General features: G+C 38.1%; 1 protein-coding gene across 10 annotated transcripts in view; it reads left to right on the top strand.

The window, feature by feature from the left end:
* PTPN13 (protein tyrosine phosphatase non-receptor type 13) overlaps positions 1-14,672 on the top strand; it is a 124,950-nt gene that overhangs the window by 63,740 nt on the left and 46,538 nt on the right. For all 10 annotated transcript variants that reach the window (XR_012623230.1, XM_074823874.1, XM_074823867.1 and 7 more), the window contains 2 exons: positions 7,395-7,490; positions 9,184-9,283. Coding sequence is in view for 9 of the 10 variants with exons in the window: in XM_074823874.1 (XP_074679975.1) it covers positions 7,395-7,490; positions 9,184-9,283 (196 nt within the window). In the remaining variant the exon portion in view is untranslated. The remainder of the gene's footprint in view (positions 1-7,394; positions 7,491-9,183; positions 9,284-14,672) is intronic.

Genomic DNA, 14,672 nt, shown 5'->3' with positions numbered 1-14,672 from the left:
AAGAGGTCCACAGAAAATAACAGTGGCTACTGCTCTTTCCCTATGTGGAACACAGCATGACCTTAAAGGAGAGGCATTGAAAGGAGAAACGGAGAAAAAGAATAAGATATTCCTACACAAGCTTTCAAAATAAGTGTTCTGTTCAGTCAGGGGTGGGGGAATGGGCAAGGAGTCTTGGGAATGGGGTTGATGGTTAGGTTTAGTAGAGAGGGCTCAGTTTGCCTTCTCTTTGTTAGGTTTGGGGATATTTTCAATTTGGTTAAGTCCAGGTCGAGGTTACAGTTAAGTCTGTAAAATGTAGTAAGGCTCTGCTTTAAGGCTCTGCTTTCAGATGTACATTGTTTTTCAGGTTTTGAATTGTGAAGTGGCATTGGACTCTCTGTGGGTTAAACTTGGCCGATAAAACTTCCCTCCTCAATCTATTAAGGAACTTAAGTGACGTGAGGTTTATTTCTTCTTTAACTTATTTTGGGTTAAGCTGGCAAACTTTTTCATTATTCATAAAATCTTAAGGAGCTGACTCTTGGAAAAAGAAAATGTTCTCATGCACAGGCTTTGGTATGCCAAGCTTTCACTCATAACAGATTTTTATGATGCAAATTATAAACTCATGAAAAGTAGAGTTTATAGTGGAAAGAATGACAGAGCTTTAATTACAGCTGTGCTGTAATAGAGTAGTTTTTAGATGGTCAGCAGCTCACTACACTGCACTATAATCTACAGTCAGAACATCTTGGATTTAGCCTCACAAGCCTTCCAAAGACAGTGTCATTGCAAAGTGCCTTGCTTATGAACTTGCTGGTTTATATGTTATTCTGCTGTACAGTTTCAGGGTTGAGGTTGTTTATCTCTTGTATACTAAAGATGATTGTTTATGATTAGATGCTTAGCCAGATGGGGGGAAGGGGAAGAGATGGCTGTTTAACTTCAGGTGTAGCCAATTCTGAACACTAAAAACAGACTCCAAAAATACATGTTAATCTTGCCAAGAGAGGGGACAGCAAGTTCTGCATCTCCGCTGTTATTGTTCATTCTTGGTTTTGTTATGTAGGTTTTATGAGCTTAGGCAGAGTTGTTTAGAGTTGTGAAGTTAGTTGTTAAACCCAGGCAGTTTATCTGTACCAGGAGAGCAGATTTTGAGTTTGTTGTTCATTTGAAACTTGGATATTGTTGCTTGGCACCAACTGATAGTGTCTCGTTTCAGAGATAAAATAATATTCTACCTTTTACATTTTGCAAGCCTACATTGCCGCTCAAGAGCGTGAAAGCATCATCTGTTTTCCGTTGCTCCCAGCTTTCATTGCCTTCTCACCCACAAAACCGATTGTATCTTCTGAGAGTTATGAAGTGTAAACATACTTCAGGTTTTGTATCTTGGACCTACCTTCAAACGGCCCAATAGTAAGGCACAAGGTTGTGAGACAGTAGCTTTGTATGGATCTTTCCCTTTTATTTGCTTAGGCAGCTTCCCCCCACCACCTCGTTTCGAGTGTATGCATAATTCAAAGTGAATTGGTTTGTGTTATTTGAGTGAATGTGCATCCTTCTGTTTTATATGCAGTGTCTGTACGAGGATGTTGTAACTGAGATGCAAGAGGGAGCAAGGTGTAAAGATTGCCTATGTCCTCGTGGAATATAGGAGCACAAAACCAGTTAGGAGAGTAGTAACATAGCTGGCTGTGGGTTAAATAGCAGACAGAGGAAAAAGAGGGGAGCATACCAAAAAAGCTGATCTTGCTGAAGCTTTGGAATGCTGAATCCAGGGGTGGGGAAGTAGGGGTGGTTTGGGAATATTCTCAAGCCTTTGTTAAATGTTTTTGCAGTTGGAAACCATGTGAATCCCAGAGCCTCAAGCTGTGTTTATCCCTCTCTCTTTTTTTACCTTTAATTTTTCCAGCTGAAAAGCCAGATGATTGTCCTCTTTTTTTTGTTGGTTTTTTTTGGCCACTTACTGCTCTCTGCTTCATACAGTCAGCAAGAAGAGACAGTAATATTCTGTGTTTCTAGAGATGGGTCTCTGCCTCCTAAGTCTTGTCTTTATCTCTCAAAACAATGTTTTCTTTAGCTACCCTGAAGAGTCATCTGGACCCAGTTTGGAAAACTTCTATGATATGTCTGCATGTGTTTAGGTGGGGAGTTATGGCTAGTGATACTCTAAATGTCTGGATTTTAAAGCTCTTTTAGTTTGAAACTGTGTTTTTGAATAAGGGGAAATTTCTGCAGGTAATCAGGCAGCTGTTGGTAGTGAAACTATCCCAGGAAATTAAGGCCCAGAGATTTGATTTTTGGGAGCTTCTGTAGAAGTGGGTTAAATGGGAGATTGGATTTAGGGCAAAAGAGGAATAGCTGCTTTACAAACTTACCTCTCTAAATTCGGTGAAGCGTGCATACTTTCTTTTTCTCTTGAATTGTATGTACTCAGTTCATGTGTAGGCTAAGCAGAGGAAATGCGAGTCATCCACAATGGTGTATCTGTTTGCATGTGAAAGCAAATTAAGGCTCAGTTTACACATGTCTTATGATCATTGTGCTGCAGTATGATTTAAATTCAGCGGTGGTGAAATGGATTCTCATGTGGTTGGTATGTCCGGTAAGGGTAAGTTAGAACAATGTTCAGAAATTGTGTTAATGAAGCTGAAGGGTAGGGTAATGGACTGGTACTATTTTAGATAGAAAACTTTCAGTTGTTAATTTTACTGAGACTACAGAGGTTGGTTTTTCAAGGAAGAAGAAAGAAATGTTTGTGGGATTTCTGTAAAGTACAAGTACTCTGGCATCAGCCACTATTATTTTGTTTGAATTACATAGTTTAACATAACGTAGTAAAACAGCTTTTACAATTCCATAATTGCAAAGCAAAGTGGCATCTGCTTTATCGGCTTTATCGAGCTTTCAGCAACTCACACAGTATGGGATTATCAATTTTTAGCAACTCATTACATTCTCAGTTGGATAAAACATTTAAATTAAAATAAACAGCTAACTTTACTGGCCACACTTTCAGTCTGTGTCCATTTTACATACCTTATCCTAGATGGCATAATCCAGATCCAGAAAAGAAGGGTGTCTTTCTAAGTACAAGACACTGAGTTTTTACCAGACCCTGAAGCTGTTATTTTTAATCTTGCTGTTTTCCTTTCCAGTTTAGCCCTAGAGATGTGTGTGTTCCGCAGTTTTCCAAGACTCCGTTTTTTTTCCTGTCACTCAGATCCTGTTAGACCCTATGTATCAGATATCCATTAGGCTCTCTAAGGACTCTCCTGGATGTCTGATGACTTGGGCTGTATGTACAATACAGTTTTTTTCATTTAGAATATGGGTGGTGGAAATCTTGCAAGTTAAAATGAGCTTGTTCCCCTGGAAGGCTGAATGGATTTGTTTCCCTTGTGCACTTGTTGGATATGAATCCTTACCAAGGATTTATCCTGGATCTCTACATTCTGCCTGTTAAACCTATGCTGCCTTGTGTAAGATAATTCAAGTTTTCTTAGATGAAAAGAGGAAAAGGAAGAGCAAATATGACTCTAACCTATTGGTTAAACTCTTGTGAAAAAGCAAGTCCCAGCCTCTCCTAAAGAACAGTTTTATATGGTATCATAGTAACACTCTTACAAAACAGAGACACCCACCGATAAACCTTAAAGAGCAAACAAGACCTCCCTCCCTGTCGTGAAACTGCCTATTTAACTCTGCCATCTTCTCTGTCTTTTTCCTTCTCTGTACAGCCAGTAATAATTCTGTAATAACATGTATTTGAAAACCTGTATATCTAATGTGAGTCATGTGTTCAGGATAATGAAATTCCAAGCTAAATGTGGTTCTCTGATTTCTGTTGAAGTTGGCTGCAGTGAGGCTTTCTGTAAATTACTTGTCTGGACTTGCATGTCTTGCCTTGCGTAAATAGTGTGTTTTGTTATTTTATGCTGTATTAGGTGCCTGTAAGGTTGTGCTCTACTGGCTTTGATAAGGAGTTTGAAAAAGCATCACTGCAGCATTAAGCAGCACACATATTCTTCAAGTTGTAATGCTTCATTCATCTTTGTCATGGTGCTACTGTGTGTTAACTTATTATTAGTACAAGTCTTGTATATTCCTTTTAGTTATGGACTTTTAAAACATACTTAAACTCGGGTTTGTTTTTCTGCTAAGGTATCAAATGTCTTGAAGTGTTCTGGTGAGAGACTAATCTAAACACTGAAATGTTAAGAAGGGTAACTGGTAGAATAATTCTTGCTACAATGTCCTTGATGTTTCTAGAAGTTAAATCAGTTCTGAAGCCTCTCTTCAGTCACCAAAAATTTTTAAAAAATCAACCAACCAAAAACCAAACAAACAAACAAAAACCCGAAGGCCATTCAAAAACCCCAGGGAAAATTTTAAATACGGGAGATAACTTGTTTTATTCTCATATTTAGCTTTTATTGATATCATCTTCCAGTTCCTTCCCAGCCAGACAGGCTAGAAGTTTGTCTTCATTTTTGAAACTACTCTATAAAAAGCTTAACTTTAACTTAATCCCAGAATTCGGACTTTGTGACCTTTGGAAGCCAGTTCTTAATTAGAAGTTTGGCTTTGACGTGATCCAAGTGCCGTCTCTGAAGTTAGGTCCTAATATGATACGTTAGAATAGAGGAGAATTTGCTGGAGGAGAGGAGATAACATAAATTATTTGGGTAATTTTGCAAATCTTACAGATACAGTATAGTCTCAATGTTTACAATTTAATTGAATGTTTGCAGTGCATATCCTGTCCATGTCCTGGAAAAGTCATTTGGTTAAGAGGAGGCGCAGTGTTGGGGGGATGTGTAGTGGGTGTACATAGACATGTGTATATACCAGCAGAGAACTGGAAGGTGGTTGCCAAAGAGAAGATGTCCCAGCAGCAAACAGTTCCATGTCTGTATATATTTTTCCTAAACTGAGCAAAGCAAAGAAAAATCTAGAGGATTTACCTGGAATTTCAGGCTGTAGCTTCTTAATTGCCTTTAAGCTTTTGTCCCTAGACTGAATAGGCTGATAGTCATTGATGCACCCCATGTGGAAAGGTAGTAAAATGCCTCCAGATGAGAAGAACACTTTTGCTTGTGTTATCGGGGTAAGTTGTATGGTATTGCTTAGGGAGAAAGATGTGTCAAGAAGGGAGGGTGGTCCCATCTCTGTCTCTACTTGTGAATGCTGGGGAGAATAGGTTTCAACCTAGCTGGGCCTCATGTGGAGGTCTGTGAAAACGTCAAGATAAGCAGTGATTGGGAATCTTGCTTTATGTTTCTTGGCTCGTGAACTTACCCCTTGGCCTACAGCAGGGCGCCAACTCCTGCTAACAGGATGAGTCAAGAGAAGTCAAATACCCTGCAGAGTCAGGTATCACGCCACCGCATACAAATACTTGTTTCATGGTTTAACTGCATATTTCTGTTTTACCACTTTACATTTATTTTTTTGCAAAATTTCATGTCTTGAAGAACCGGAAGGGAGCCACAATTTGTGTGCAATCCAGGAAGCCTAGGCTGCTGACTAGATGGAAAAAAAAAAAATCTGTTTAAAATTTCACGTTATATTTTATCGTTCCCTTTCCATCTTCTTGCTTCAAAGTCAGTTCAGCATATTTGAAAAACCTACAGCTAGTAAAACTGCTGGGAAAGAAGAGATCTGTTTTCGGTTGAATGTTTCTGTACTGTAGCTCCAGTATCATGTTTGGAATGCCGCCTCACTTATAGGGCTGGGAGCATTTTAAAAATACATCTCCAGAAGCTACCCGCGGAATTTGGTTTTTATTTCTCTTGTTAGGCAAGTAATTGCTAGATTGGCAGTAGATTTCTTTGTTGTAAAATCCAGATCGCTGAAAGTAGCCATTGTGAAAGACTGAAGCAACCCCACAGCACCCCCCAGTGAATTCTCTTCATCTTGCTGTAGGTTGGTTTGCAAATGTGCAAGCAGTATTGCTCGTTTCTGAGAGTAATGTGAAGTGTCCTCAGGATTAATTGGGTTTTATGCTGCTAAACTGTGCAACTGGGATGGGCTGGCGGGAACAGTTGGTTTCACGGGTTGATTGGTGACTTCGCTTTCTTTTCCCAGTTTTCTTAAAGAATCTTGTGTTTGGTGGGACAGTGGAGAACTGCACAACCCAAGTGAGCTGGTAGAAGCGAGGAAAATGCTGTCTTTTAAGGAGGAATATTTTGGAAACAGTCCAAAATTAACATGAACTAGTCTTTAGTGCTGGTCTACTGCATTATCTTCTATCTTTTCAGGCCTTTTTCCTATTCAGAGTTTTCCCTGCTTCTGTAGGAAGTCTGTATGAGTAGTACTGTTGGCTGCATGTCTGACTTGTCCTCTGACCTAATACAGGTTATGCTGCAGGTTTATTCTCGCAGGATTTTTCATCAGGCGTTTTGTTTTCTGGATATGAGCGGTTGGAACCTTTGACTTACTTTTTGCAGCATCCAGACTCCTCTGCTCAAGTATCTCCCTATTTTGTATTCTTATGTTTTACATTCCTTGCTGTAGTGATTAGCACTTGTGTTCACAGCAGTTATATGTGTCTTCTCTATATTGACACTTCTGTTTTAAAAAACATTAACTGTAGTTGATCAGAGACAGCCTTCTGCAAATAAAGACACCTGAAGTTTTCTCTCACTTAGTGAAGCATTGGTAATCCCAAAATGTGGGGACTTTTTTTTGTGTTTTCTGCTTTTATGCACACTGTGTGGTTGGTTGTTGGCTTGTTTTGAGAGATTGTTGCAAATGTCAAGTACATACCCATTCTGTGGAGGCCTTTGCTCCAGTATGTTCTTTAAAGAATCCACTGAGAGTAGGAACTGACTGCTGTATTGATTTCTCATCACCTGCATGTAGCTGTTCTAGTTAATTAAATATCCTATAGAGTCTTACTAATTGTTAATTGTATTTTGTGGGTGTCAAAGATGAGCTGAATGAATTATAATTTTCCAGTTCCTGCTTTGTCTCAGTGGGTATTTTTCCTTTTTCATTGTGCAGGAACCAGGGACTGAGTCCTGGTGGTGGCTTTCTATGCGCAAGAGATGCGCACCAAATGTTTTTATCAGTTTTGTTTGCAGGAAGGATTGGTTTTTGTCTTGGATTTTGTTGGTTTTTAAAATATTAGTTTTACCTTGGAAGTGATGATGAGAGAGAAGTTCAGAGGAGGTGACTCTGTTAGGATAATCAGGAGAGGCCAGGCAGACCGCAGAACTGTCAGGCTGCAGGGACAGAATGGGACTGCACAGCATCTACTGAGTGTTTGCTTTCAGACTCCATAGCCACAGACAGGCATTTTCAAACATTTTGAAAAGATTTCAGAAAATTCCAAATGCTCACTTGTGTTTGATTTTTGCATTAGAACTGTTGCTCTCTTGTGATACCCTGATCTAAATTTTCAGAGCCTTTGAGAAGGTACAAATCTTACCACAGCGATGTTTATAGTACTTCGAGTGAAAGTCCATCTGTTATTTCTTCAGAACCGGATTTCAGGCAAGGTAAGACCTGTATTTAAAAACAAAACCAACCAAACAAAAAATCCCCCAACCCAACCAACCAAACAACCCCCAAACAAAGAGAAAACCTAAAGAAAAAAGGTCAAGATGAAAAATAGACCCCAAAAGTATGAAGCTAAATCTTTAGTAGGAGGCTTCATAATTACCGCTAATACGAAGTTGTAAGATGATCTCATGTAATTACAACATTGTGTACAGTTCAGCATAATTGGCACTCTGTTCAAAAATGAGTTTGACATTTAGCACTCTGGAAGGGAACTTGGTAGGAAAAGCTGGAAACGGTTAACTTGTTACTGGAGTGCTTATTTTAAATAGCATGCTGTCGGAGTTGTTGTTAGTGTACAATAACAATAAATTGCAAAAGCTTTACGTGGAACATACGTAGTTTAATTATTTTTGTATCAGTGGGTTTTACTGTGAGGGTTAAATGGTTCATAATTTGTAGGCCAAGGATTTCAGTGTAACGCAGACATAGTACATCGTACAGGCTGTATGATAAATTTAAGTTCTATAAAACCAATGGCTTGGAAAAGCAGGAGATGGTACAAGGGGTTGTTTGCTGATGTATGGCAGGAAGAGTTTTCTTTACACAGTCAAAGCACAGCATGAAAGGAAATGCTTGGAGCGTTTTTTTGAAAGAAGTGCTAGAATGGTGAAAAGTCAAGAAGAGAGCACAGTTCAGCTTCACAGAATCACTATAAGAGATGGAGGCAAACCATCTGATGAAAGTTAGGAAAGCAAGCAACAATTGGGAAGCTAGAGTATAGCTGCACTGTAGCTATTCCAAACACAGAGAATTCCAGCCCAGCATCCTTGTACTCGCTGTGCTCCCCACCTTCCTTGTCTTTGTCTATCCTCCTACTTACTGAGCCAGAAGCCTAAGGAGCAGCCACAAGTAGCAAGTGTCCTGTAACACATTTGACTATATCTAAATCAACGGGGCTGTAGTGTGTTCTGCAAGAGCTCTCCTACTACCTCTGTTTATTGAGGGTACAGTAAGAGATGATAGTGAAATTATTTGCAAAATCAAGCTCTAAGTGTAGTATCTCAGGTGCTGCTACAGAAAGATGTACGGGCAAAGCAGATAACCATTACAAGCAGAATAGCAGGTTAGTATATTGCCAAAAGGAAAAAAAAAACAATAAATCTTTTCTGATAAGTTATAAGGAGGAGCCAGATTCTGGGGACAAAAATTAAACATAGGAGCTCAACAACGTATATATTGGTTTCTTAACTCCCTTCTTGTGAACTGGATGCATAATTAATTTACCTAGCTGCTCTGTTTCTGTTCTGGAGTGGTGTTTTATATGATGTGTCTGCCATGCAGGCATCTCAACTCACGGCTGACAAAGAAATGTGTCACCTTGGGAAGGTGTCTATGCAATTGTATGGGATCTTTTTTAATTGTTTCTTTTAGGCCTTCCTTAGTATTCTTCTTCAAAGGACTTGTGTAGTGCAGCTGTTTTCGTTGTGGGAAACTGTAAGATTGCTTTGAAAACTGAAATCAACATCATAATGCTAGTTTGTCTAATACTGTAATGCCATTGTGCAGAATGCAGGAATCTGATTCCTTCTGAGTAATCTCATATGACTGATAAATCCTTGATCTTTAGATGGGATTACTCTGTGTGCTTTGTTGCCCAATCGGGTATTAATTTGTCTTTTGGTTTGCTAGTGAGAAGAAATGAAGGTTTCAAGAGAGATGATGCCAGTGGTGCTTTGCCAGGTGCTGATGATATCTCCACATCAAGTCAAACTAATTCTCAGAGGGCAAGGTAAACCCTGTGGAAACAGTATGTCTTGGAGTGCTTTGTTTGTATTAAAGTATTCTAAATCTGCAAGTGAATTTTTCACTCCCATCCCAGCTTCTGTTTAAGGTTAAAAAAATCGTATATTATACTTGAAAGAAAATAGCATTTCAGAATTACATATTGCAGTCTGAAGTAAAACTCTCGTGATGCGTTGTGGTGTAGAGGTAAGTATACCAGTTAGGAGTTCAAATTCAGTTCCCATATTTAATGGAGACTGGATTGTACTCTATCAAATTGCTGTATCTATCAGGTCAGGGGCCATGTTCTGCTTGGAAATATTTAATTATTTTTATTTTCATTATACTTTTCTAAAATAAAGTTTGGAAAGTATTGATAGTAATATAGACTAATTTATTTTTTTATCATTTAATAGGGAAATGATCGCATGCTTATCTGTTTGAAATAAGCCAAAAGCCATGCATTTGGTTGTTTGTTCTGGCAAACTCTTAGTATATGTTGTTGTGGTTTGGATTAATTTTTTTTTTTAATACCTCAGCAGGCCAATTCAGTAACAGTTTATGCTTTTTGAAATTTGTTTTGCTGTGCTGTGTATCTGAATATTACATCAGCTTGGGTTTTATTTTTTCAAGTGCTGTTCATCAATATTGCTTTAAAAAGTAGGTTCTGCTTTGTGCATCACCTTAATACAGCGTCTTTGTGCAGCAGAAGCGTATCTTGCCATATTTTTAGGTTTTGAGAGTGGTTCCATTCTAAATGTTTTGAGAATTTTTATTGACATTGATCTCTTTGATGGAAAATTTTCTTTTTCTAATCTCTGCCAGACACTGAGTCACCTTGGAATATTTTATCAAAATCATTCAAATAATTTTTGTAGTAAGGGAATTAAAGAAAAAAAAAAAGACACGTGTTTTTCCCCTCTTCCCTCACCACGTTACAATAAAGCCTTGTCTCAGCAGTTTTTTGCTTTGGTTGAGGTAGATCAGGAGAAAGATTGCTGCTGTGCTCAATATTTTAGGATATTTATATGTTTTTGGCATAAGTTGGATGGGGATCCCGCTCTATCACATTAAAGAAACTTAGAGGTGTCTCAAGATTGGAACTGTTTCAGGTGATGTGGCAAGCCTATCAAATGTGTCCTCCGTGTTCATTTAACATACAGAGTGATGTGCTGTGAGCAGGGCTTTGAACATGGAGATGAAAATAGATGAACATCTGCTTCTTGCACTATATTGTGTGCCTTAAATGGGTCTGAGTAAGGCAGGGTCTCAGATGAGCGCTGTATCTGATTGCACATGAGCAAGAGAACTGTTACTTGGGAATCTTACAGCTTTTGGTGATCTGCTAAGCAGCTGCATTGGTTTTCTTACTACTTGCACTTTGCCTGAAAAATGTAAAGTCATTTAGAAATTTATATATTGTCTTTTCTTGCAGGGGAGAAGGATTTAGGCATTGCTTAGATGAGTCAACACTGCTTTGTTGGCAGGAATATAGTCTATTCATGTAACAGTGTGTGTTAAACTGCAGTGTCCAAGCAATTTTAGAAATCTAGCCTGTCTTGACGTAAGAAGATTTTGGCTAGTGTGTGAGATTTTTAGGGCAAATTTTCAAGGACTCGGGTTACAGTTTTATGTTCCATGTAACCCCATTAAAAAGCTGTAAATTTCTGCTTTGCCATTTTAGCGTGGTGCTAAAACAGCATAAAACGCAAAGTAAGCTATTATTACTGTGTGTACGGAAGGAGTATATAGCTTTCTTAACTTATTTGCCATTGTTTTTTTTTCTTTTGGTGAATGCTGCTAAGTCAACCTTCATTCTTCTTTGACTTGAACCCAGGAAAGTTGCCAATTCAGCACTGTAGCTATGCTTCAAAATAAAACAGCAGTTATTTCTGGATGCTGATAGAGAACTTTTGTTTCCCTTTCTGAAACATTTTGTAAATAGAAAGTAGTGTGTATATGTAAATGAGTCACATTGCTGTAAATTAATCAGGCCTATTATGCAAGTGAAAATGTTGTGGTAAAAGACTACATACTTTCTCATGGTTCTTTTTACTTTTGTTTTACTTTACATTGCTCTTGTTAAGGCTGTTTTCACACATAATTTGTGTATGTGTGAAATCTAGAAGGAAAATATTGTTTTGTAACTTCAGCATAATTTTATCTGTTGTGCTTAGCAATGGAATTTTACATGTATGTAACTCTACAGTGTTACTTCAAGACTTAATTTTTTTTTTTAAATCTCCTGTTTCTGCTTGGCCTCCTCTCTGTACCTTTGCTAATAGATATTACTGCACTTGCACAAAAATGTCATGGTAGGGTACCACAGATAGTTCTTTACTGATTTTTGTAATTGTTCCCCCGTTTCATAAGGTGAAAAAGCTTCTTTTTTTTTTTTTTAAGCACTAAACTAGTAAATATATCCAAGATGGAAAAATGAGGCTGAAGACCTGAAAGCTAGTGTTACTTTTTTTTTTTTGTAGACCTGTTGAGAAACAGGAAAGCAGCCACCAGCAGAATCTGGTCCTAAAAAAACACTTAGATAATATCTCTGTTCCTTATAGGAGCTACATAGAAAACTGTGCACGTGCACTCTCTCTGTCTTTCTCCAACAGCTGTTAAAACTTCCCAGTGCTGAAAAGTGTAAAGAGGAATACCATCAAAGATGGTAGCTGGTTAAGCAGGGAGATTTCTGAGAAAGTAACTTAATCCAGAATTTTGCATGTTGCTGCTTTAAAATGTCCTGGGTTACAGAAGACCATGGCTTTTATAACTTCAGAAACATAAGCTATCAAAGTAAAACTCTTAGTTACAAGTAGTTTGAAGGAGCAGATTCTCAGAGTTTACTTTTTTTGGCCAATCGTTTGATTTCAGGGTTTGGAGAAGTATATGCAATTTAATCCATTACTTGAATTCCATCAGCACTTGGGAGCATGGTTCAGTGTTTTTCTCTGTGTTCAGAGGTACCATCTGTACTTCAATACATACTGCTCTTGTGACATGTTCTTAGAGACAGTCAGCTTAATTATCCACAGAATTATCCTTGCAAAACTGAGTTGTAAATCAAATAGGGGGATTTGGATTTGAGGGAGTCTACTGCCAGTATTTGGGAAAGAAAAAAAAAAAAAAAAAACAAACCACACAACCAACAGTGAAGCTGTTCAGAGTTACCAGCCAGGACGACTTGTGCTTTTTGGGTGGGCTGGCCTGCTCTTAAACTAGCAGAAGCCATAGGTTTTTCAGTAGTACATTCGGAGTACACTCAAACCCTTCTTGTAGTCTGTGACTGTTATCCTTTAAACTTCTTGGAATGCTTTCCTCATGGCAATGAATACTTGTCTGTGTTTCCTCTTTGCTTCTTGTATTCCTTATTTTTGTCCCTTTTTTTTTCTTTTTTTTTTTCTTTTTCTTCCTTTACTGTTTCTTCCTTTTTCTCTCTAGGAGCAGCAGCTGACATGGATCTCTTCCTTCTGTTGCCTTTTTCTTCCACTAGATTTCATTTCCATATCCTTCCTACCTTACCAAAAGGCGTCCGTCTTTCTCAGTCTATTCCTGACCTTTCCACTGCACTAATCATTAGAGAATGCCTACCTGCTTCCCTTCTTCCAGCTTCCTTCTCTGATCCAATACCTGCTAATTTCTTGGTAAGTACATTAGGTGAGGAGTTAATTCTTTTCCTCCTTTATGGGAGTCAGTCTTCCAGGTGACAGCTCACCTACCATCTTCAGGTTAATAACTAACTGTGAGATTCTGGTCTGCAGTCAGACATTGATGAAAATACAGAGTAGCAGCATGTACTGTCTGATGAAGTACCATAGGAAACATACTTTTATGATGTTATCTGTTAGGAATGTAATTTGGAATTTTTTTTGGTTGGAGTAACAATGTTTCTATATTCTGAACTTCCCGGAAGAGCTCTGCCTGTATCTGTCAACAGTATCTCCTTTTCTGTCCAGTGAGAAATGCATTCCTTGTCTTAGAACTGAAGAGTAAATCATGCTGATATCCTCCATAGAAAATTGACAGTCTGACCAAGCCCGAGTTAGTTTTACTTATCCAGGATGCTGAAGCGTGCTGATTTCTGGTTGGTGATAGTGCTTATATACTAAGTTATGAAAATTTTTAAACCATTAGATTTTTGAGCTGCTTCTCCAGACACCCCACACCCACTCCAATTTTCAGAGAAATTAATACATATCAATGAAGATAATAAACCAACATAATTACAATACTTCACACGGTAACTTAGTGCTTCTATTGCACACAACTGTACGTTATTAAAAAGGCAAAATTTTCTTCTGCAGTAGGGGTTTTCACATTAGCAAGTGTTTTCAGATACAGCTAGTTGCAACATGTCTATCTTTTTCATATCATTGTTGATAATTCATAGATATTTATGTACAGAAAGTGTTTGGGTTTGTTTTATTTCAGAGCCCATCCTTAGACCTTGATCTGAAGGGCGCTCGTGGGTGTATTTAACTTAGTTCATTGTGAATATTCCCACGTATGTCAATCTTAATAAGCTTCCTCCTGGTGAAAACCTAAGCATGTGCACAAGTCTTTGCAGGTCTGAGGCCTTTTCTCATTACTTTATCCTTTTAGGTGCACATTATTATTAAGTCAGTTGCAGAAAGGAACGGAGGAGGGAGAAGGGAAGCGATACTATGAAAGCCCTGCACAATGGAAAGGATAATGGGCTTACATTAATACATTTTTCTGTAAATACTCTGTATCTTCCCTGAAATGCCGTTTGAGGAACTTCAGCGTTGTTTTACTCAGTTTGTGGCACATAAGTGACGTTTTATTGTTTGGACTCTCATGATAACATTACTCTTCTTATTTTAACGCTGTTTTTGTATGCTAACCATTGAAACTTTAGTATTAAAAAAAAATAAGAGAATGTGCTGCACTGTTCACGCTATTGGCATTCATTAGAAACTCACTGTAAAAATATGAAAAAAACTTGAAATCACGTCCACCAATTAGCATAGACTACTGTCTGGAAAGGTGCATTTTCTTTTAGTTTGTTAACTGATTTGTCATTCACCAAACATATCTTTAGGCTCTTTTAAAAAACAGGTAAATAAATTTAATGTCGAGTCTGTAGATCACCTTTTGCTACAATGGGCTGTACGTCAGCGTCAGTGCAGGACTTACTCTGCGTTTATCTGTATTCCTGAACTTCAGTGCGGTGATACACAGGCTTCAAAACACTTTCTTTGCTCTTTCATGTTTTTCATAACTCTAGTGTACCATCTAAAACTGACACTTAGCTTAGAATTGCTAAAAGTGTTTTTTTGGTGGATGCAAGTCTTGTTGGTTTTCCCTGTCTGTTTGTGTTTAAAAAATGCCTCTGTATAGTTACGTTAACATAGGGACAGCACTGTTTTTTCTGT

The sequence above is a fragment of the Strix aluco genome, chromosome 4 (genome assembly GCF_031877795.1).
Source record: "Strix aluco isolate bStrAlu1 chromosome 4, bStrAlu1.hap1, whole genome shotgun sequence".
NCBI lineage: Eukaryota > Metazoa > Chordata > Aves > Strigiformes > Strigidae > Strix > Strix aluco.
Note: the sequence above shows the minus strand (reverse complement) of the source record. Positions and strands in the feature narration are given on the sequence as shown.